Genomic DNA, 25,023 nt, shown 5'->3' with positions numbered 1-25,023 from the left:
TCTTTGTTCTATTTCATTTAAGAACTGTTAAAATGTTTTGTGTGTGAAAGTGGTTTTTTTTTTTTTTTTTTTTTTTTTAATTTAACATTTTTAAAACTTGCATTTTTTTAAATTAGAAAAGATATATATAAATGAATAAATAAATAAATAAAATGTTAGATTTGATACATTTCTTTGTTTTGCTCAACTCCCTGTAAAAGTCATTGTTAAATAAAGAACTGAAATCTCAAAAGATAAATGTTTGAAAGTTTGGTTATGAGATGCAGAATTGTGTTTTTAAGTCTGTTTTTCACCAACCCCCACAACCAATAACAATTCATTTAAGGGAATATTTCAACAAACAAAACATCTTTGTTCACGGACACAAATCTTTGGCTGCATTTTTTAAATTTTTTGCACTGTTTTGCTCCAACTGAAGCAACTCAAAGTGACAGAAAAGATGAGAAGAAATAGACTTCATTGACGCCAATACTGGTTTATTTGAACGCTTGTTAGTTTCTTTTATGTTTCTTGTATATTTTAATATTTGTTTCAAGTTTATAACATTGTTAAGTTTAAGAAATTTACTATTGTTTTTTTATTGATTGTTTTATTTTCCTATACAGTTGAGAGAAGCCCAGTCAAGGATAGAAGAGCTAGAGACTTCAAACTCTCACCTTCAAAAACGTATTGATAAACTGAAGACTGCAAGAAATGCTTTGAGCAAAAGTTAATTTTACCTCATGACTGTCTCCTTGTTTGTAAATGTTTGTAAATGAATGCTTGTTTATTTTTCAGTGAAAGTTCAAGGTTTTGAAGTAAAAATACACAAGTACCAACTATAAAACTGACAACATAATTATGTAAGGAATTTTTAAGTATGTTCACTGTTTTTGCCTTTTCCCTGAAAGTATCACATTGCTTAAAAACTAATCTTAGTTGTTTATTTCAGTTTTCTTTAGCTGTGATAGTAGAAAATATCATTATATGTGTATTGAAAATTTTACTTAATAATTTAGCCTGATTTAAAGAGTAAATGAAAGAATATAAACAATACTTTTAAAATAACATTGATAACAAAGAAAGATTATCAATGCATAAAATCTTCTTTTTGATAGTGACAGATTATTCTCTGTTTTTATCCTGATAAAAGAACAGAATAATTTTAAAATTTTAATATATTATTTCTAATGCTTGAATTGTAATTCATTAATGTTTGTGTTTCAAGTGACGAAATTAGAAGTTCATTATAAAATAGTTTTTTTTTTTTTTTTTTTGAATGTAACTTATCTAGGATTAGTAAAAATGATAAATATTTACTTCAGAACAAGTCTATAGTTTTTTTTTTTTTTTGCACATTAAAGAAATCTAATTTTTTGTTGCAGAATATATAATTTGAACAATGTAGATAATTTAACATTTTCTAAGTAATCAAATTTTCTTAGTTTTCTAAGTTTTTTTTTACTGATTGCTCATTTGGTTTTTGGTTTTGTCAAAATAGTTTCACCTTGGAGACAAATGTCTACATTTAACTTCTTGCTTAGTAGCAGAATCTTTTCCCCCTTATATTCCTAGTTTTATTGAAAAAGTGATTTCGCCTTGTCATGTGATCCGTTGTTAATGTGTTGCACGGCATATACTTTTTTATTTTGTTCTTGACCAGGGGTAAAAATTTTCTGCTATTTAGCAACCACTTTTTTTAAAGGTATATTTAAAAGCTTTTTCAAATAAAAATTGTATATTTCAAGTGGATTTTAAGTTTTTTTTTTAAAAACGAAATATTAAACAAATTTTCTCTTAAATAAGAGTTTCTTAGGAGGAGGCAAGTTTCAAATTCAGTTCATTTAGTTGATTGGCTCGTTCTCAGCTCTTGTTTCCTTTTTAAGCTGTATTTGCTCTGCTTGATACATTTTTATTTGTTTAATGCTTAAGAAGTGACAATAATGGATTAGTTACTTTTTATAAAAAGAAAGGGTAATAGTAATCTGGAAAGCCTTAATGTTTTTAATATTTATATTTAATTTATCACATTTTGTTCAAATTATATTGATTTGAGACAGTGTGTTTAACTTGTTCTTACACTAAAACATCTTCACTCAAACTAAATGAAGATCAATGCAAATTTTCTTATTCGATGAAAATTAATTTCAAAATTGTTTTGTTCATAAATGTAGTTTGCTTCAAAACAAACAATCTATTCCACATTTCAAATTTGTGTCAATTAATAATAATAAAAAAAGCTGTTCTTGCTTTGATTGCATTTTTAAACCTTTCTTCTATGCGTAAATAACTTTTACACATAGAAGCAAGATTATTTTATGTATTTATGTTGAAAACTTCAAAATTTACCATTTTGTCTCAAGCTCTAAGCATTTCTTCACACAGTTAGAAATGCAACTGAGCAAACATGATGTATGGTATAGCTGGTGATATTTAAAGTATTTTGTAATATTCTTTTATGTTTATAGTGGCTTTTATACATATAAGCTTCTTTTTTAGCCTATGTAAATATGATTTTTGTTAGAAAACGGAAGGTGTGTGATACTCGAATCGGAGCAGTGTGATTTCTTTTTGTATAGTTCTACCTTTTCCTTGGACTTTGGTATGAGTTTTTAAGATTGTATTTAGTTGTACATGATTTGTGTTTAGAGAAAGAGCCCATGAGTGGCTGACTTACATTATAGTATAAGGACCCAAAGTTTTTCTCCTGAAGCATATCACAGCAGGAAAGATAAATTTGCAATTATTTAAACTGAATTGTACTATTTTTGCAGGAAACAGGTAGCGAAAGGTGCGTCAAAAATTGCACATCATTGAGCCATTCTATCTCAAGTGACCTCTTCATCTCCACCTGACCATCTGCGATTCCAACAAAATTTAACAGAGGTTCAGACATTCCTTTGAAATTGACCTATAAAAATTTTCAGCTTCCAAGACCCAAACCTGAGGATCTAGAATAGATATTAAAACGAGCTGATGTGTGCATCACATGACTTCCTTTTACTCCAATTTAATGTCATTTTCTCATTATTGGCAGTTTTAATGTGATTCAATAGTTTACTCTCTAAATATCACCAACAGTGGCCAGATTGAAACCAGATTTTAAAAAAAAAATTTTTTTGAAAAATCGCTTAATTTGTCGCCAAGTTGGCGACCAAAAGACTGGCGATATATCGCAAAGTGTCTGCCAAATTATAACACCACTAGAGTTTACATCGAAATTAACAATGATTTAACCACAAAAAGGGGCAAAAGATCCCCTTTGGAGCATACGAATGCGACCAAAAAAGAAGGTGCACAACTAGACCCGACTAGAAGTGTACGTACCAAATTTCAACTTTCTAAGACATTCCGTTCTTGAGTTATGCGACATACATACGCACATACATACGTACATACAGACGTCACGAGAAAACTCGTTGTAATTAACTCGGAGATCGTCAAAATGGATATTTAGGGTATCTGTACGTTCCTAGGCACATATCCACGTGTGGTCGGGTTGAAAAAAAATCTCAACATTCATTTGGGGGTGAGCAAAATGGAATTTAAGGCCAATTTTTGGGTGAAATTTTTTTCGCGAATACAATATTTCCTTTTTTTGTAAAAGGAAGTAAAAAGGCTCCAAAATGGCAGATCAGCTTAGTGAAACGAATTGGCATGTTTAAGCTGCTTCCCAATTAGAGGCCATTTTGGAGTCCCCTTTTTCTTTTCTTTTTGAGGTATCTTAGATCCCCATGATTTGTGTCTTGGAAGTTGAAAATTTGCCTAGGTTGGTTTCAAAGGCACGTCTGCACATCTCTCGAACTTCCTCCAAATCGGAGATGGTTGTATGGGGACCACCAGGTCACCTGACATGGAATGAATCTATGATGTTTAGTTTTTGCAGCAATTTTACGCACCTTTGCTACCTGTTCCTGCCAAAGTCAGTGCGACTCAGCTTAAATTATAGCAAACCTTTCTTGCCTACTGTGTTGTCCTTACGCAGAAAAACTTGTGGCCCTTTATACTATGACATAGGTGGGGCACTCATGGGCTCTTGGACTAGTTGTATTTACAAGCACTGATCTTGAACTTATAGAAATAGTTGGGGTATATCGAAGGTGTTGCATGCAACAGCTGAAATTAGTAAAATGTTAAGCCGTCCCATATCGCGGAAAAATTATCGCTGATTTTTTTGTGTTTCAAAACTTTGATATGAATTTAGAAAATTTTACCTTCCTTTAAGAGAATTAATTATCTTCTCAACAGCAGTTTGCAATCCTTGATGTGCATGCTAGCTCAGCAGGGATATGCAGGTTTTTTGAGGTAAGGTTATGTGTAAAAAATAATAATGACAGAATAATTATGTTTTGGCATTGGGTTTTATTAATTATTAAAAAAAAAGAGAGAGAGAGAGAGATCACGGTATCATATACATTTGAAATTTGTCCATGTTTTCTTTCCTTTTTATATATTTTAGCTTATATTGCATCATTAAAATTTCAGAAATGCAATATTGATATAGGTAGGGGAAAAGGGGGTCCTGTGAACACGGGGCACATGTGAATATGGTATGTTTTACTAAGATCACTTAAAGCAAAAAATCTGAAAAAATTCTCAAATAAGAACAGTACCTCTTGGGCAAACATTTCAAGCAATTACCCATTTTATGTTTCTGTGGTGGCAACTTCTTTATTTTAGCAGGTGTTGAAAAAAATTTATCACTGTCTTCTTCACGTGAAAACATTAAAAAACTAACTGCTAATCAAAATCTAAGTATTATAAACCATTGTATGAACATTCAATTAAATTTATGATGATGTTTAAATTTTCCTATTGATGTTTAAATTCCATTAAAGTGAAAATTCTTTATTTTTATGAGTTAGCACTAAAGTAGATGATGGAGCACTTGTGAACACAAGTATCTAGGGGCACAAGGGGACAATTCCCGTAGCCGCTCTCCGTAATATTATTATTAGTGTAAGATATTGTGTAAGTTTTAAAAAAAGTAAATATTTATAATTATAATTTTCCTATAATCAGTTTGTAATTTTATTGTTAATTGTAATAAATACTATTAAATACTTATTTATTTATGTTTATTATTTTTATTTTATTTTTATTTTTTTTTTGTTATTAATGAGTTGATCAATAATCTGGTGTTATATAATATTTAAATAAAAAGGAAATAAAAATACACAAAATATTTCATTTAACTAAAAACTAAAGTTCAAAATTATTTTAAAATACATGATTTAGCAATGTATGAAGTTTAAAAGCAAAATATCTATAGAATAACCCTGGCATAATGAAGAATTCTTTGTATTATGTACGTATAATACATTACGCAGTCATATAAGTATTTTATATTCTATTCAGTGATCAGAACAAGTTACAATACTTTAGAATTTGACAGTGAGCAGTTATATATTCGGGAAAAAATAATTTTTTAGTGTTAACAATAACTGTGTGTCTTAGTTTAACAATAACTGTACGGTTGAAATTGATGCAGTATAGGTTACAAACTCTTCATTGTATTTGTTATTTAGGTACATATTTCATATTGAAGAATTTGCCTACAAAATATGTTCCTCCTGCATTTTTGCCCTTGTTCAAATCCCAAAAAAATCCATGACACAAAGAAAAGTTTATTCAATGATGGGAATACTTTTGCACTGAGAAATTAATAATATTTTTTGGAAAATAAAGAAATGAAAAAAAAAAGTTCACATGTTCCCCCCTTTTCCCCTATATATAATTGAGTTTAAAGCAAAATCCCTCCTCCTTCTCCCCCTTTTTTTTTTAATTTATCCGATTTCACAATTGATTTCACTTAGCTCATTTTGATAAACTGAGAAAAAGAACATGAAATGTTACATTGTGCAAGTGGCTAGTTCAAAGGAGGAACTCAATTCAGTGATACCCAAGGTTTTATTTTTTTTTCTTCACTATTCTTCAACAAATGGCCTCTAAAATCTGAATGCTCATTCTATATGTGCATCAGAATTTTTCCCCCCTGCTGGTTGGTTGAAAATGCACCCATTGTATTTAAATTTCCCATATTTTACTTTTTTTTTAACCCAGTCCCTTGAGAAACGTAAAACTGGAGTTTCACTGCATGTAAGACTGCTCAATTTCAGCACAGGGTCGATTTTAGTTTACGGATGAGGTAAATTGTCTTTCATGTGTATTTCTATAGTTCAAGATCAATGCTCTTTCCCAATATTAATCTGGTATGAGTAATGTGAGTTTCTACTATAACAATGGATATATAACACAATATTAAACAAGTGCCATGATGTATTCATACTTTTTTTTCTTTTTAAGTCATTGGATGCTGTGCCTCCATGTTTTTATTAGTTTACTTGCATTTTCCATTTGTGCTGGTTTCTCTGTTGACCAGAGTTCTGTAGCAAGTTGAGCTTTTTTATCATATTCCTATGCAACCATTTTTGTAATGCATTTTAATTGCACTTTGTGCATTTTTGATATGATATACAGGTGTCCCTCAAAGAACGCAGTTAATTTGTACCGCACTATGTTGTTTTTTTATACATAACTGATATCAAGGCAATATGTACCACATGGTATCAAAACCATGTTTTGTGCTATATCGAAGCTGTGCTATACGAAACTTTGAAATAATATAAATTAAGGCAATGTGTACCATGTTATATCGAAGTCAAGTCTTAAGGTGTAAAAATTTATCATAGATCAAACTTTGTTCCACTAAAATATACAAAACAAACTATTTAATAAATAGTTTGTTCATTTATTCATTGAAATAAATGAATAAATAAATAAAAAACAATTAAAAACTTTATTAACTTCATGTGCTAAGAACAAATTGCATACTGTTAAAAAGAAAATCAGAGATTTTACTGCAGCAGTAAAGTTTGTCTCAGCAACAACCACAAAAATATGCACGTATAAAATTAAATAAATAGAATTATTCTACTGCTGCAATCTTTTATTTATTGTTTGTCAAATTAAGCTAAATGTTATTTTTTATTTTATTTATTGATTTATTTATTTTAAACAGTGAATCGAATGAAAACTATATTCATTTTTTAAAACTATGTTGTATCAAAACTCTTTATTACTGTGTAATATGGAATCTGTGTTACAATAGTAGCAAATTTTGTACCATATATCAAAACCATGTTGTACAAGTACCGTGTTAAGCGAAGGACACCTATATACTTAGTTGTTTGAGAAGATGGCCGTGAAAGAATACTATGCAGTTATTTTACCACAGTGCCTCTTTTGAGACAATTCCATTTTTTACTTTGTATTTAACATGCAGAATGCAACATGCTGTTGCTTATTAGTACATTGCTAGTAGAATATATTAGGCTTTGCAATAATTTATTGAATTGATGTAATGATAATTTAGCAATAAAGATTCAAGATGAATGTACGATTCTCAGCTTTGATTGAGATTTTTCAGTCGCCTTAACATGCATTTGCCTTTTTTGTACCTTTGTATAGGAACATATTATGCAGTTGATTCAATAGTATGGTGGTATGTTTTATCATCTAGCTTTATACAGTAGAGTCCCTCAAACTCGGCACTTGATAATCCCGCGGCAGAGCCCACAAAACTCTGTTGCACGCTAGCAGGACGTTCGACCTACTAATCTGTGGTAGGTCAAAGTAACTAGCTAAACCTGTTGGGTGCATATTCCCGAAACCTGATACTTTCGCAAACTCTACCGCTTTACAGTCCTCATGACGTCAAGTTTTTGGGTCTCAACTGTAATTGTTCTTCAAAATGTCATGAAAAATATGTCAATTGTGGTAAAACTTGTTTTGCTTTCTCATGGAATATTTAGTCTTTTTGTGCACCCCCCCCCCCCCCCCCCCCCCCCCCCCCACCTGCCTCCATTTTAAAAAATTGTTTGAAAATCTTTTTTCAATAGGTTCACATAAGAAGAAGTTTTGGAATATTGTATTGCGAACACATTAATTTACAGAAAGTTCTGTTATTGGCGTATGTTCCAAATTCACAACTTTACTACAACAAAAATGTGGTTTTTTTTAGTTGCATCTTAAGCCTCACCATCTAATAATGAATGCATACAAGTTTGTTTCTACATTTCAAACACTTTGTATTTAATTGTAATTGAATAATTTTACCACACTTGTGATTATGGTTTTTTTTTTTTTTTTTCATTTGTACTTGACATTTTGATCATTTATATCTTGTTTCTTATAATCCAGTCAAACCTTGTTTGCTTGAAATTGTTTAACATGAGATATCGCTTTACATGAAATACTTGTTTGATCCATTGAGTAAATAATCAGTTAATAATTTATCGAATAAGATGAACTCAGTTTAACATGAAATAATTGCCATGGTCCCATGAATTTCAGGCTAATGAGGTTCGACTGTAGTAAATATTCTCTAGTAAATTAATTCTGCAGATTTGCCAAGGCCGATCCTAGGGTGTCGGCCGCCCGTGTGCAAAGACCTAATGTTGCCGCCTTTCAAGAGTAATTTGCATATTTTGACTAATCTTTGACGTTCATATAAATATTTCTTCAAATTTCTATAGCAAGTTCTAATTTAAAAAAGAAAAAAAAAGAAAAAAAAAAACAAGAATGATGAACTTATAAAAAGGAAGAAAAGTTTCATAATAAGAAATTTCTTAGGTACAATTTATATCTTTAAAGAAAGTAATAGATACCAAAATTTACTAGTCGTAAAAATGCATTTTATAGTCTGTCTTCAGTGACGTCAGAGAAAGGATGGAGGAGGGGAGGCAGGGGAGGGGTGATTGCTCCCAGAAAATTATCGAAATTGGCGTACGAAAAATAGTTTTAGTAATCTTTGGCTGTATTTGGTTGCAAGGAGAAAAGAGTCGGGTATATTCAAGGTGCATGGAGAAATTTTCGAAATTGACGTCAAATATTGCTATTTTAGGAATTTTGCTATCTTTGGTGACGTTAACAAAACTGGGAAGCTTCAGCGGATCTTTCGGATGTTTTTCGATATTAATATCTGAAAAACACGACTATAGACTTTTGTCCACCTCACTTCGACGATTGATGGGTATATGCCCTAGCGCCGTGAAAAGTTACATAAGCCAGTCTCCTCTAGAGATTTTTAGAAATTGAAGTCCCAAAATCGTATTTTAGGCATTGATAATGATGGAACAAAGAGCGGGTGGGGGTTCAGTGTGCCCTCACGAAGTTTTTTGAAATTGAAGTCAATTTCAAACTGAGGGGGTGGGATTAGGGGGCTCTCTAAAGACGCTAATTGAGAATATCTTTGGTAGTAATGTTTGGGAATGGGTTTTGGGGCCCTCCATCGCAAAAATTTCGAAAAAGAAATACGAAAAATGTCATTAAGCAATTTTTGATGACATTAAGAAGGGCTGTCCTCTAAAAACACGTTTTGGATTTTAAAGCCGACATTTTCAGGCTATGTTTGATTAAGTTAAGTTGGAAGGGGGAATCAGAGATTTAATTGTGTCTTTAAGATTGGTGGTTCAAACAGCAAAATTTTCCGAAATTTAAGTCCTAAAAACCCATTTTAAGCCTTCTTTAGCCTCGTTAAGAAGGTCATGGCATCCTTTTGGATCTTCGTTTTGGAGCTACATTTAAATTTACTACCCGGGGCAAGAGCCCTGATCTGAAACCGGGCAGTTCATCCGTGATTTTGGTTCGAAAAAAATGCTGTAAAGGGGGAAAATTACAAAATTTTAGTTCATTCATATATGTTTGATTCTCAGGGGAGTCGCAATTTTCCACTGTCTCTCCAAGCAGCCGCGATTATTGAAAACAGAATTTGTTGTTTGAAATGCTTGCGAGAGTATCTAATCAGTATAGCTTTTTTTTAAATATAATATATAAAATACGTCTTCATTGTTTAGATCTATAAAAGCTTGGGGGGTAAGCATTAGTGGCCGCCCTGGGCCCTGAGAGCTCCTTTTAGAAAGCACCCTTTCATGCTTCAGGAGGGAGCTATTTCCCTCATTTCCCCGCCCCTGTATCCATGCCTGATTACCGGTTCTGTCATAAATTTTGCAATCAAATAAAGCATGTGTGTAAAGAGTAGATATTAATGGGCAATGAACCAACACAATGTTCCCTAACAATCTATTTTTCTTAAACTGTGCTATGCTGTCGGGAAATCGGCACTTACTTTGACAATTGAACATTTAAAATTTAGCATTTATTTGACTTATTATAAGTTACCTTTTGTGAAATTCTTGAGGAATTTTGCTTGATTAAAAGAACTATATGATGCGGCCTGCGGCCGCCCCTTGCTTTGGCCCCCCTTGTGCGGTGCACACTCTGCACACCTGCTAGCATCGGCCCTGAGATTTGCATGTGGTATTGACACAGGGTAATTGACAAGGTAGGTCTTTGTAATGACAATATTGAAATTTGATTTTGGGGAGTTAAATAGTTGATAATGCACCACATTTCAAACATAAAACAGATTATTTGATGTTCATTATATCTACTTAATTGTGCAAATTTTACAATTGTTAAAATCTACTTGTTGTGAGATGTCACATGTGCACCGTCATATGGATGCCTCCGTTGCCAAATCGATTAACTCCACTTTTTGAAAAAATCCTCATTTCTGCTTTAATAGTGCTCAATCAATGCTAAGTATGTGAATTTATGTTAAAGTTTTGGTCCAGTACATTTCTGATCCTGTGATGGCAGAAAATGTAACAGGAGGACCCATTCACTCCTATGGATAACGCTATCTTCTTCATCACTCGACTTTTTGTTTTATGGAGTTAATCGATTTGGCAAGTGAAGCATCCATATGCTGCAAATGATTGTATTTAACTCAAAAATAAATCACAAAACTATTGATGTTGTAAATTATGAAAATGTCCTTTAGCATTTTAATGTTTTAATTTTTATCTGCTTTTGAATGTTTTGCATTACTCTGTTCTTTAAGACCATATGTCTCTGTAATTATTCAAAGGGACCAATATTGAAAATATCATTACCAATTGTTACTTTTGTCTTTTAATCAGTACTAAAATTGATTTATTTCCAACAAAATTCTTTGGTCAGTCATTGAAGATAAGCTACTTTGATATTTTTAGTCTTATATTTTGTTTTTGAACACTAAAAATGTGGTTGTACCTTTTGTACACCCAGTGCTTGCCAGACATGGATCCAGGGGATATTAAGTGACTAAATATTGCTTGAATTTGCATTTTTTGGACTTATATTTCGAGAAATTCACTCAGACACATTGTCCGAACCCCAGATTGCCCCGCTCCCTCCTCTGATAATGACCCCTCCATAATCAGAAGCTGAATTCACTCTTGGTGCCTACTCCTTTTTGGTGCACAGCTTGGTATTTTGTTTCAAAGATTTAAGTGACTTTTTTTTTATGATCCTGTTTACAAAATAAGAGAAAAAAATATTATCAGAACAGTTTAGCTTAAACAAGAAAGTTTGACTGGTTGTTAATTGTGGCACGTTTTGCGTAAAACGAGCAAAAGAAACCTGAATCCTTGCAATGATTTACTTTAAAACCTATCACATGACTTGGGGTCTTGGTTTCATATCTCTTCTCACTAGTTGCTTCTTATTTTTTTTCCCTTTGTTACAAATTTTCTTACATGGGTATTATAACCTTTTGTTTTTTTTTTTTCATGTGAAGTCAATGCTTTTAATCAGATTTTGGATTTTTAAGTTATAAAAATTTAACAGGACCAAATTTTAATTGTTCTTCTATTGAAACATTAGTAAGAAAGCTTTTCTTTCTTTCTTTTGTTTTTAGCAACCACCATTTCTTATTGTTTTCACTTGACAGTAGTTGATTTGTCCTTTGATTTTATTTTTCTATCCTTAATCGAATTATCTATAAACAACCTTCTTGACTTTACACAATCCTTCTTATGCAAAAACAGCATCCTGCTCCCGGCATTCATTTGAATTTTGATGTCTTGAATTCAAATTATGGTTGCGGTAAAAGCCATTAGTAGAAACAAGAAACCTAAGAAGTAGGGTCCTATGGCATTTTGTGATTGCAAAAACATAGTTTGAAATCAAAATCTCAAAATTCAATATATATACTAGCTGCGTGCCCGGCGTTGCACGGGCTACTTAAAAAATGAAAGAGATGTCCAATTGATGTTTTTGTATTACTCTGACATCAGTTTCTAAAGCGCTAAGGAGTAAATAAATATGCGTAATGCAAGGTTTGCAAAACACCAGTAGAGCATATTTTTGGCAAAAATCTCTTTAAAGTTAATCATAGTTATCAATAATGCAAGTTATGAGTATTTTCAGTTAGCACAAAAGATGAAAATATATGCATTATCAATTATAATCTGTGCTCACTTTAAACTGAATGAAATCTGATAGACTATACCTGAAACATTTGTATGTACAATTAAGATCAGCTTTTTACATAAAATGACACATACTTTTTGGTTGATTACGTGAAACTAAAGCACCAAGACTAAATAACTACTAATAAGCATTAATTTAATACCAAGTCATCAGATTCCAATTTAGCTTTAGTTAAAATCCTTAAAAACAATCTTTTTTGTTCAACTCTGTTTCACTTAAGAGAAATCCAAACAATCTTAATTTAACATGTTCTTTTAACGATACAAACTGTATTTCAAAAATAGAAACAGGAAAGAAAAAGAAAGTTATTGCAATTCGAAAACTCACCCATGTAACGGGAAAAAGTGCAACAAAATAAAAATAATTAGTCTCATATCCTAAATGTATCAAAATATGAGGCCGGTGAATGATAAACTTATACTACAATCAATAAACATAACTAAAGAAACAACTTTTATATGAGGAAAAGAGTTAAGAACGTTGAATGTAAAAATATAAAAAAAAGGACAGACGATAAAAATAAAGGCTATATCCGAGTAGAGCAACCAATTTTAAACTAATTTGAAATGAAATTCTGGATGGAAAACGTTGTTTTAAGATTTGGACAGCAGCCAAAAAAATCTCTTTCAAAACAATTATTAGAATTTTATTTGCTCATACGCAAAATGGCAACAGGAAAGAAATAAAAATTCCTCCCCTACGTTATGTTAATTAACGTTTTAATTAATATCTCCGCTAATTAAAGTCGCACAATTACGAGATTGGTCCTATTGTTTTCTTTGGAAAATTTCGAATTGATCGGTATCTCGTTTGACTCTCGATTCGCAGCGGTTCTCGAGAAGATAGATCTTCAGACAGACAGACAGACAGACGCGAACAGATTTTAATATTATAGTGGATATATATGTATATATATATATATATATATCTGCTATTTTTGTTTGCATTTGAGTCATTGAATTCTGTTATGTTTTCAGTTATTGTTAAATTTGTCTGAATTGGTCACTTAATTTGTTATTTTTCTGTTTCACTTCATTTCATTCCTTTTTATGACGATATATATAGAGAATGCTGAGATTTGTCTTGCTCTTTCCATAAGCTGTGATGTAATATTGTTATAATTTGCATGCTTTTAAAAGACAGGTGCAAGAAATTACTCGACTTCAACTTAAATGTAATTTACAGAGTTTTCTTGAAATTAAAATTCAGTGTGCATCCCAAAATGCATCTTTGGAGGCCAACCATTTTAAGGTAAAATTTTTATATATTGCTTGCACAATTACCTATTCCTACATTTATGTCAGATTCTGCATTTTGTTATCAGAAGAACAAGATTAGAGAACCAAAAATATCACATTTGTGTATTTTACTATTTTTCTCTTGAGTCGAAAAAATGCATTTATATTATTTCCTGTTGCTGTTGGGAAGTATTCCGCTGATTGTAAATTGAATTTATTGGTTTCAATTTGAGTTAAGGCATATGCATTGTGTATTTAAATATCGAACTTATGATTATTTCATCAAACTTCAGGCATACTTCTTGCTCTATTTTTGTTGCAGTTTGAAGGACTTAATGGATGACGATGTTGTCATGTTTGTGGGTAAGAATCTATCCATGGAAAGAGGAACTGAAATCGCCTTAAATGGTTGACATTTAAAATGACAATAACTGGCTTCACCCCATCGAGAGATGGTGCCACCAATCATCTCTACTTCCACATTTTAGACATGACCTGAAATGAAAAAAAAAAAAATCTTCATTTTAACTGCTCAATAGCCGCGTTCACAGCACACTTTGGTACCTCTCAAAGTCTTGTTCCGGCTCTGAAAGAAGGTAACTAGGTTGAATAATTCCCCGTTTACATGTAAAAAGAGATTGTCCATTGTACCAGAGAAAGTGATTTTTACCCGACATCCTTAGCGGCTAACCCAGCAAGTGAACGAACTTGTTTCGCGTAATGAATTCTGGGTAAAAACTCTGCATTTACTCCATAAGTAAGCAGGAGGGGGGAAAAAATCCATATTTCCGTGGTAAATAACCGAAAAGCAGGTTATTTGCGGGGTCGAAGCTGTCCATGTAAACGCGGCTAATGACTGGCACCCTGAACCTTTGAGCCCATGGATTTAATGAGCTGGTAGGATGACTTTAAGTTTTAGAAATATAGATTTTTCTGTGATGGGATATGTTATTTTCTATAAACATAAGATATACCTTTCTTTGTCTTGTCAAATAAGCTATTTTAAGCAATACAGTAATGCCTATCCATGCTAAAGGAATTCAGTTGGAAAAAGGGTCACTGAAGACCAACACCAAAAGGAAATTAGAGATACATTTTAAAAAATATAAATTTCTATCAAATCCTTTGCATAGACCATAATATTCTGCAAATGAAAATATTTATTCTATGAAATGCAGAGAGGGAAAAGCTAATTTTCAAAATTTGAAGTTGGTTTTGAATTTCTATTATTCTAAAAATCAGTACAGCTTAGAACTAAGCAGATATCAGGGACAGGATCAATTTGGTCAAAAAAAAAAAAAGCTGTCAAAAGGATTAAAATTGTACAAAAACATTAGTAATTTCCAAAAAAAGTCTGCTCAATTATTGCAAGCGTACAAACGAAAAAACTTATAGTAAATATAGGTTAATGTGTATTAGACTTTGCAGGGATCAATTTTACAAATGTATAATTGATAAAAACGTTTTAAAAGAGAAACGTATTAAACGGTGCTTCACTGCAATTACTTTTTGCATTTTAAAGGCAGTTTTGTTAGTGTTAAAATTACAAAATTTTTCTTTTTGTAAATTATTACAACATCCTTGACAACTAACTTGAAAAATTACTAATGGAACATCTCTCTAAGGTCTCCAAGGTGCCCATTTGTAGTTCTAGTGGTGATCCTCCCCCCCCCCCCCCCACAAACAATAAAATATATAAATAATTTAAAATTAAATAATACTTTTAAAAATAAGTTTTTAATGTTGTAAATTTTTTAATGTTCTTATCAATAATGATAGCTTTTTTTTTTTTGGAAATAAATATTTGTTATTGTAAAATTTGATCCACTCAAAAAATGGTGTAGCCCAATTTTGCTGTCTACATGTAACTGCCATAACCTTGATTTTCAAGATGACAACATGATATGACAATATTTTTTTGTGATAATTTAATTCACAAATCTCTTCAATTATTACACTTCCATTGATTCTACTGCAGTGTGTTAATTAAGCTCAGCTTTCCATTTTTTTAAAAAGTGTTTAGTTGAAAGAAAAAAAATCTATTTCTGTTAACTATCCTATTCCAGTATTTATGTTCATTCACAAGCTATCTTTTGCTGATAATTTTCATGTAAGTATGTAAAATGTTTTTTTATCTTGTTGGAACTAGTGAGCAATTTATTTCGATGATACTTTAATTTATTAACTCATATTTTAGGTAAGAATCCTGATTTGACTTTCATGTACATAATGTAACACTTACTGTGTAGACCAGTTGATTCTGATTCTTATATTGTTATTGGATTTTTATCACTGTAATATGTATTAGTATAATTTTTATAAATAAAAAGGCTTTCATAATAATCATGCAATCTTTTGTGTTCGTGTTAATTTTATTGTATCATTAACCAGGATTGGCAAGTTTCTGCTGAGGCAATTAAAACCGCTGGTAGAAACCGGTTAAAACCAGCATGGCAAAAACCACTTTTTGCCACATTTGCGGCAGAAACTGGCAAAAACTCACAAAATGACAGAATTAAATTTTTGACTTACAATAGAAAAAAAAAAAAAAAAAGACTAATTGTTAACCAAAGCACAATTTAATTACAATATTTTCACAATTCAAAACCAAATGTTACATTGTTTGGACCGTGCTGTTGCCTCTTAGTGGTGGTTTCTAAAATCTAATCAGTTTCTCAATTTAATTTGTGCAAATGAGAAATTTTAGGATATTTTTGCAACGAAAAAGATAGCAGGCAATGCATCAAGGAACACAAGCAATGTTCCTGAAACTTTTCATCTATTGTATATTTTTTTAAACTGGGTACAAAATTTTTGTTATATTGCCAAATAAAATTAGTATGGCACTTTCTTCTTAAAGCACCTGATAATGTCAATTATAAGCATGTTTAAATGAAGCATACAAGCAAGCGAATCTCAATGCCTGTTAATTTCTGTATGTCACTCCTCTTTCCTAAGCACCTGTATGATTTTTCGACCTTTGTTAGATTAATCCAAATATTACAAGCACCTGCACATGAAAAGTTCTTTTTCTGAACTAAATCAAGGGCATTGGGCATTAGCATAGAATTTTAATTTTTTTAAATGATGAAATGAAGTTTAATTTTTTAGTTTACTAACGAATATCATTTAGTAATTACTTCAGTTATTAAAGAGGCTTTAAATTTTTACCGGCAATAACTAGTTTCTGCAGGTAGAAAGCCCACCCTGGTCTTATCTGAAGATGTTGGGTATCGAACAAATTGATGAAACTTTTCTCACATAATTCAAAATAAATTGCATTGTTTGGGGCGATATACAAATGATGTCATGCTTTGAGGGGGGAGATCACGTCATTTTAAAATTTTCCGGGGGGGGGGGCAAAGGGTATATTCTTGGTACATTTTATGGGGGAGAAACAAAAATGCACATTTACATTGTTTCTGAAATCCAAAGGGTTCAGTTGCCTCCCCCTCCCCCGATCGCCGAAATGATGGACCCTAGGGGGAGGGGTTTGCGAAATTGTGACAAGAGGAGGGAGGTAGTGACCAGAAGTATGACATTTTTTTAAGAACTTGTTTATGATAATAGCGCTACGTGTGACTGGGGGGGGGGGGAGTTCGAAAAAAACTAGAAAACACACACGTATAAGCGTGCGCAGAACTAGGGATACAAAAAAAAAAGTGTTCCGTTTTAATGAAATATAATTGGAAAAAAAATAGAAAAATAAATGAACGAAACATTTTAAAAGAAAATGCAACGTGCAAACTCATGGCAAACTTCAGTATCAGTTTTTGTCATCGACCATATTCACATTTCAAATATATTTTAACGAAAACTTTAATTATGAAAATCGTAGATAAGATAAGAAAAATACATAGACCGGCGAAGTATGTTTTAATAGAAAAATAGTCCTCCCATCGTCAGCAAAATTTATTTCTGTTAAAATCAGCCAGGGGGAAAGAAGAATATTTAGATCTCAAATTTATATAGAGTCCAACTGTCCAACTTAATTTCGTAAAACAGATACAGTAAAACCTGTAAAGTTGATCACTAATAAAGTAGTCCACCGCAAGTGGTCAATTAAAATTTCTAGTCAGCAGAGGCGCCCCGATGGGAGTTGTAACCTCCCAAAAATGTCCTCATTCTTTAAATTTTAGCTGAAGATCAGTTCATAAAAGATAATCTCAAACATTCCAAGTCTTAAATAAAGCAGCAAATTGAAAGACAAAAATACAAATATTGTTTGTCGTCCCTACTGTTTTTGGGAACAGCGATCCCACTACCTCCTTTTTTTTTTGCTCATGCAGTAGCTGTCGGTGCAAGCGCTTTTTCGCCGCTCAGCCAAAGAGGCTCCCCTTTTTACAACGTTTCCGCCTGTTGCATTGGAGAGAAAATGGCGACGTAATCCTGCCTTGAAACAACTTTTGTTGAATTTAAACTTGTGAGAAATCAAGAATATTTCAATAAATATACAGTAGTTTACGCTTTGGGAGATGTGATGGATAATTTTACTCTGAGTTCGAGAGTATATGTCAAGGAGAGGAGATCAGTAAACAGTGCAATGTACTACAACTTTCACTTTAAATTAAAGTGTCGTCGTTTGAGTTGTCAATCGTTCGTGCTGTTCGTCGAAATTCTCGAATAGTGTCTTTTAAAACCATATTTCAAAATGTTTAGCTGGTTAAGAGGCGATGAAAGCCGGAGACGAGAACCGGAAATGTATAATACAGTGGTCGACGGACTTCGTAAAATTTATAAAAGTAAGATTTTGCCATTAGAAGAACATTATCTTTTTCACGAATTCCACTCACCGCCGCTAGATGATCCGGATTTTGATGCGAAACCGATGATCCTTCTCGTTGGACAGTACTCTACTGGGAAGACGACATTTATTAGGTACTTATTAGAAAAAGACTTTCCTGGTATACGAATAGGACCAGAACCTACGACGGATCGATTCATTGCGGTGATGTACGGACAGCAAGAGACTGTAATTCCAGGAAATGCATTGGTTGTCGATCCTAAAAAGCAATTCAGGCCTCTTTCGAAGTTTGGAAATGCTTTTCTCAACAGGTTGCAGTGTTCTCTGGTGAACTGCGATGTGCTGCAGACGATCACGATCGTCGACACGCCCGGGATTTTGTCCGGCGAAAAACAGCGTGTGGACAGGGGGTACGATTTCGCGGGTGTTTTGGAATGGTTTGCCGAGAGGGTGGACAGGATCATTCTGTTGTTCGATGCTCACAAACTGGATATTTCTGACGAATTCCGGCGCAGTATCGAAGCCCTCCGCGGTCACGACGATAAAATTCGAATCGTGCTCAACAAAGCCGATATGATCGACCATCAGCAGTTGATGAGGGTGTACGGGGCTCTGATGTGGTCTCTGGGCAAGGTGCTCAACACCCCTGAAGTGGCTCGAGTGTACTTGGGTTCTTTCTGGGACCAACCTCTTCGCTATGATTATAATAGAAAACTTTTCGAAGCAGAAGAGCAAGACTTATTTCAGGACTTGCAAAGTTTGCCCAGAAATGCAGCCCTGAGGAAGTTGAATGATTTGATTAAAAGAGCCCGTCTTGCCAAGGTAAGAGCAGTTTTTTATGATATTTATTTTAAGGAGGTAAACAGCTGTATCTTTTTATCATAAAAAGTTATTTAGAAGTCTGTTTGGATTTCTTACCTTCTAACATTTGTGCTGATAAAAGGGTTCCTTGTAACTAAACAGTGTTATAATTTTGTCATTTTTGCTTAAAAAGATTGATTTTCTCTCATCCTCGTATATATATCTAAATGCCAATGATCGAGTAACCCGCGAGTTTCAAAAAGGAAACTGGCACCATGGCATGGTAATTTGATAATATGTTTTGGTAATGTTTAACATGTAGGGAAAGGCTTTATCGTGACATGGCTGAACTCGATCCGGGTCACTTAACTGTTTTACTGGTAAGACTCATTTCAGGGGGATGAAGAAACGAAAAAAACTGTCAACAAAGAACAGTTAAAGGTTAATCTACTGACTGGAGTTAGAGTTACAATTTCAACTATCAAAAAATCACCAAACAGGCAATAGCTTTGTTCGAATGTAGAAGCAATTTTCACCCGCCATACCTTGATGGGCGGACTTTTTAATTATATTATAAAGAAAAAAAATTTTCGAAGCCTGACACATTGTCTTTCCTATCTATCACTGAGGATGAGGAAAACAGCATGCGGAAATCATATGCTAGTAAAACCTGTCTACAACTATACTGTGGGGACCTAAAAAATACTATGGACTGGTTACCGTTATAGACAGTTTGATTATTTATGCTGATATTTTGCTATAACCAAGGAAAATATCTCTATCTAGACAGGTTTATTGTTATACACAGGTTTCATTCTGTGGCACTTTATTGTTATGAAACCATTAAACCTGGCGTGGGACACAATTTTCTTGCCAATAGTATCTGGTGGGACCATAACCAAAGCAGTTTTGTAATATTGAAAAACGTTTTTTAAAAATGTTTTTTTGATGTTTTGTCCCTTCTCAAACGTAGTATTCATGTACTTTTTTCATCATTCAGCAAACTCTGAGTTTCATTCAGTGAATTGGGAATTTTTCCCAAAACAGAAATTTAGATTGGGGACCAAACTTAAAACTCCCAGAATTAACTTTTTGATGGAGTGGAAATTCCTCAATTTTACAAATGGAACTCTAATTGTTTACAAAATGATGAAATGATTTTGCGGAATAGAACTCCAAATTTCGTCAAAGATAGTGAATTTGCCAAATCCCACTCCAAAATTCACCAGATAGTGATAATTTTGCTCAATGGTGATAATTTTGTTTTATTGTCAAACAAATTTGCTGAATAAGGAAAAATTTGGAAGGTCACACTGATCTCCCAAAGGGGTGTCCCTGTAAGTATTGTGTTTAAAAGGGTTTTAGTTCTCAATTTACGGAATAAAACTCTGAATTTTACCAGATGATGAAAATAAACAATATGAATGCTCACTGAGGCACATATCTATACATCTAATGTAAAGAGACACTTGGTGGATTTTTTTTTTTTTAAATCCATTTGTGATTTAAATCAGTTGATTTAAAAATTAAAAAAAAAACATTGATTTAAATCATGATTTTTAAAGATTAAAATTTAAAAAGTTCAGAAGAATGAATTTGAAGTTCAGAGTATTTTTATTAGAAAAAAACAATAAAACAAATATTACCGAAAGGAAAAAGAATGATTCATATTATTGTTAAAGTAAAATAAAACTGTAGGAAAAAAAAAAAAAATCATTATTGCAATGAAATTAAGAAGAATATATGAAACTATGTTTATTTTCAATGAAATAAAGCATAATAAATTAGATTGGAAATAAGAGTTAAATTACTTAATTATTTATTTAAAAAACAAACTTATCATGCAATCCTTTTCAACTTCCATTAAATCAAAACAATGAAACAAAATATGCATCTTAATAACAAGACAAAAATTCTTTTTAAAAAATACATAAATAAAATATGTCTACTTTTGAGTCTTTGATGATTTTCATTAATAGTTCAAAAGTCAAGAAGCAGATTTTTTTTTTTTTTTTTTAATCATGCATTTTGTTTTAGGGTTCTTTTTCCAAAAAAAAAAAAAATTTTTAAGAAAGATAGTTCAGTGCTCTATGTTACTTTCATTCTTTATTTCCGCAGTTAATATAATTCTATATTATTATTATTTATTCATTTATTTTTTTAAAGAAAAGTGGAAGGATGTTGTTTATTTTGATTGTTAAAAAAAGGCTGTGAAATAGACCCATCTGGATATGGGACTTTATATTGTGTAGTAAGTTTTGTCGAACTCAAATATGCACATGTAGTTTATGGAAGAGTGCCCACCCACGTAAGAGAAAGGCCCCCCCCCCAAATGTTGCAAAGACCCAAAATCAAGAACCCTCACCCCCCCCCCCAAAGTTATAAATACCCCCAAAAAAACACCTAAAAATTTCAATGTCACAGTCTGCATCATACCCCCCCCCCCCCAACCCGGTGGGCACCCCTGATTTATGGATGCCTGATGTGGCTAGAATTATAATGTGGCCAACTAATTTTTCATTTAAAAAAGAAAAAAAGCTGATTTAGATACATAATTTAAAAGTTTAATTTGTTAGTATCAAATATTTTTTAAACATTACTTTAATCAGGGCGCTTTCATTGTTTAAACCTTCTGCCGATGACATCACAAATCATGAAACGCCATTCCATGTTGCCATTCATGGAGCAAAGTATTTAATTTGCATCTTTACTCACGTGTATTGGCATCAATATGATTGATAGCAAGCGTAGAGCGCAATATTTAATTCGCTTCTTGATTATCAAAATGTGGAACCATGCTAGAAAGATGCGCCAAAATGCATCATTTTTGACGTCATAAAGACCACGCCTTGTTTTTAAAATTGGACATTTTAAAAAATTAATTCAAAAATAATTGTTTTCAAAATTAAAGTATTTTCTAGGTCCCTGTTATTTTTTTTGCTCATTCTATCCATTTCAATGACTAAAAGTAGTACTTTTAACTAAAGGAAACCACCCAATTATGCAGTACACCTTTCTTTATGTAAAATCCTTTATCTTGAATATGAAGTTGATTATTCAAAATGTCAGACTAGTAGAATTTGTCTTTCAAATCTTGATTTTCTTATGAATTTTTGAAATTAATAATAGTTTTTCTTAGTGGTTCACTACAGGGGCATGCACAGAAATTTTGGGGCTTGTGACAATTGACTTTTGTGGGCCCTCTCCATATTGTTTTCCCTTACGTCCCTACATATATTTCATCGCTCATTTTAAAAGTCTTGGGCCCCTTCAGGCTCAGCTCAGGCCAACAGGTGTCTCTTCAACCTCCCTCTGCACACCCTTGTTTCACAACAGTGGTGTAGTCAATGAGGAATGCTGAGAGCTGGTGTTCACTGTTTCTTTTAACTGTAAGCTTCCTCACATTTTGATTTCAGTAACTTAAGGTTGCAACTGTTCCGTCTTCTTTTTTAAAACCCAGAGCTACTTAAATTTGTGAAATGAAAAGCTTCATGTGTTTTTTGCACTAACAATAGAATTTGTCAGGTTCAAGATGGCTTGGCTTGAAAAAATTAAAAAGAACATTGTTTTTTTTTCAAACTAAGGGGAGATGGGGCATGTATTATCACATCCACATGTTTCAAAGAAAATGTAATACCAGTCACTTTCACAACATCAATGGGGGGTCTGTCAATGTTTAAAAAAAAAAAAATACTTGATATTATACAAATACAAATACAAAAGTGACGACCAGCTACACTGGTCCTAATCAATTTACAATCCCCAGTGAAGATCAATGGCCCTCTTAAAACTATCTACTCCTTTGCTCATTACCACCTCTTTCGGTAAGCTGTTCCAAGGTTCCACTACCCTGCTAAAATAATAATTTTTCCTAATATCCATGTTAGCCTGAGATTTAAATAGCTTAAAACAATGACCCCTTGTCCTGTTTTCAGTGCTAAACTTTAGCCCCGTAACATCTTTCGTTTTAATAAATTTAAACAGCTGAATCATGTCCCCTCGGTCTCTTCTTTGTCATATTAATAAAAGAAATGTTGGCATGAAGTGAAATCTGTTCTTGCAGTACAAATACAAATGTGATGATCAGAAACAGGCTCTGGCTTGGCTGTTCCCCCCTAGTCAATTTATTTGTCCCCAATGAAGATTAATGGCCCTTTTAAAGCTATCGACCCCCTTGCCTATTATATCCTCTTCCAGTACATTGTTTTGAGTACCCACAAACCTACTAAAGTAGTAATTTTTCTTAATTTGTATGACATTAACATATCCATAAAATATGCAAGTACATAAATATTTTATTATGGGGTGACATCAATAAAAACTCAAAAAATATAACAGTTATAAAATTTTTTTAGTTTATAAATCTTTGTTTTGTATGTATGTCTCCAAACATTTCATTTGACTTTCCCATTGAGTTTATTTTCTACTACTGTATATAATAGTCTAATCATGCCCAAAAGCACGTTCACATTGTTAAATTTTATTACTTTTATGTAAATTATGATCAAAAATTCGCTGCACCAATGAGTAATTAAAAAAATGTTTATATTAATGAAATTCTAAAGCTAATGATTATATTTTAATTAAATGATTTATTCATAATAGAGAATGTATTAGAATAATGTACTAATATTATCACACCATAACAATAAATTTATGCATGTATAATCAGTTTATTTTTCATTTCGTCCAGTTTTGTCCATTTTTTTCAGTTTCTTCCGGCGCCCCGGACTTTAAACAAAAAAAGTGGACAAAATAGCAACCCTGCCTGTGTGGCTTAGTGGGCGCTAACTTACTGCTAAATTACAGTTAGTTTTGCTTTTGTACATAATTTTTCAAACCTTCTTGCCTCCCTTGAAATTCTTCTAGGTCCTCCTGGGGAGTTTGTCCCTCCCCCCTCCAGGTTGAGAACCACTGCTTTAGAGAAAAAGAAAGTTATGTAGGAAAAAGAAAGAGTTGAACAAAGTCTTGATGCAAGGAAAAAATGAAACTTATGACTATTAAATCAGCAGAAGTTACAAAAAATATCAATGCACAAATGATATAAACGCCAAAAAAGAAAATTTGTAAATTTTGCTTCAATGTTTTTTGAATTTTATTTTTTGTAAAAGTGAATATTAAAATGTCTCCCATGAAAACAACTTTCAATATTGGCCATGTGCGCCCATATATGCAAAATTGTAAGGGAGGCTCATAGTCAGATGTTTCCCCATGGGTTTAGCAGGACATTTTCCCCACGGAAACCAATTTCAATACAGATTAGAGTTCTTAAAATTCGATTTTTAACAAATTATTCAGTAACGGGGTTGGAAAAGAAATGTTTCTACATTTTTCCAAAGGAAGAAGTACTAAAGACAGAGAAGTTCCAATTTCTAGGGGGGGGGGGAGCTTGAGCCTCCCCCCCCCTCTTTTTTGGCTGCCATGATATTGGCTCGTTGTTAGTGCTGCTACCCCAGGTGGGCATCCCTGGCGATATACTTTACGTATCGTTTTTTTTTTATTATTAAACACCATAACAAACATATTAAAGTCATATTTTGGTATATATTTTACATGGTTTGTAATTTTTAGGGGCCCCTTAAGCCGGACCTAATGGAAAATCTGGCCCTGTATAAAAACATCATAGAAGAAATACGTAGGTACAAAATTTAAGTTTTCCACGAAAGAAGAAAAGATTCAACTTGAACCTTCTTAACGAGTTCTTCTATCAAAAAGTAGGACTCGACCGATGCATCGGCGCCGATGGTTCAGCAATTTAGCCATCGGCATCGGCGGCCGATGTTAACTTGCAGGAAACATCGGCCCATCGGCCATAAAATGCATCGAAAAGCCGATGGAATTGGCCGATGTTTTTGAAAAATGCTGTTTTACTTTTTAATACATAGTAAAGGGAGTTATTGTTTTCTTATAAAATTTTTTACTTAAATTTCAGTTTGAATTTCT

General features: G+C 32.6%; 2 protein-coding genes across 2 annotated transcripts in view; both read left to right on the top strand.

The window, feature by feature from the left end:
* The window catches only part of LOC129223313 (leucine-rich repeat flightless-interacting protein 2-like), a 75,969-nt gene extending 75,256 nt beyond the window's left edge, over positions 1–713 (top strand). Inside the window, exon 12 of the mRNA XM_054857880.1 lies at positions 606–713. Within this exon, the coding sequence (XP_054713855.1) occupies positions 606–713 (108 nt within the window). The remainder of the gene's footprint in view (positions 1–605) is intronic.
* Positions 714–18,173: 17,460 nt separating this feature from the next.
* Positions 18,174–25,023, top strand: part of LOC129222009 (EH domain-containing protein 3-like) — a 39,324-nt gene continuing 32,474 nt past the window's right edge. The window contains exon 1 of the mRNA XM_054856427.1: positions 18,174–19,101. Coding sequence (XP_054712402.1) covers positions 18,187–19,101 — 915 coding nt within the window. The 5' untranslated portion in view covers positions 18,174–18,186. The remainder of the gene's footprint in view (positions 19,102–25,023) is intronic.

The sequence above is a fragment of the Uloborus diversus genome, chromosome 5, assembly GCF_026930045.1.
Source record: "Uloborus diversus isolate 005 chromosome 5, Udiv.v.3.1, whole genome shotgun sequence".
Taxonomy (NCBI): domain Eukaryota; kingdom Metazoa; phylum Arthropoda; class Arachnida; order Araneae; family Uloboridae; genus Uloborus; species Uloborus diversus.
The sequence above is the reverse complement of the archived record's forward strand: the minus strand, read 5'-3'. Positions and strand labels throughout refer to the sequence as shown.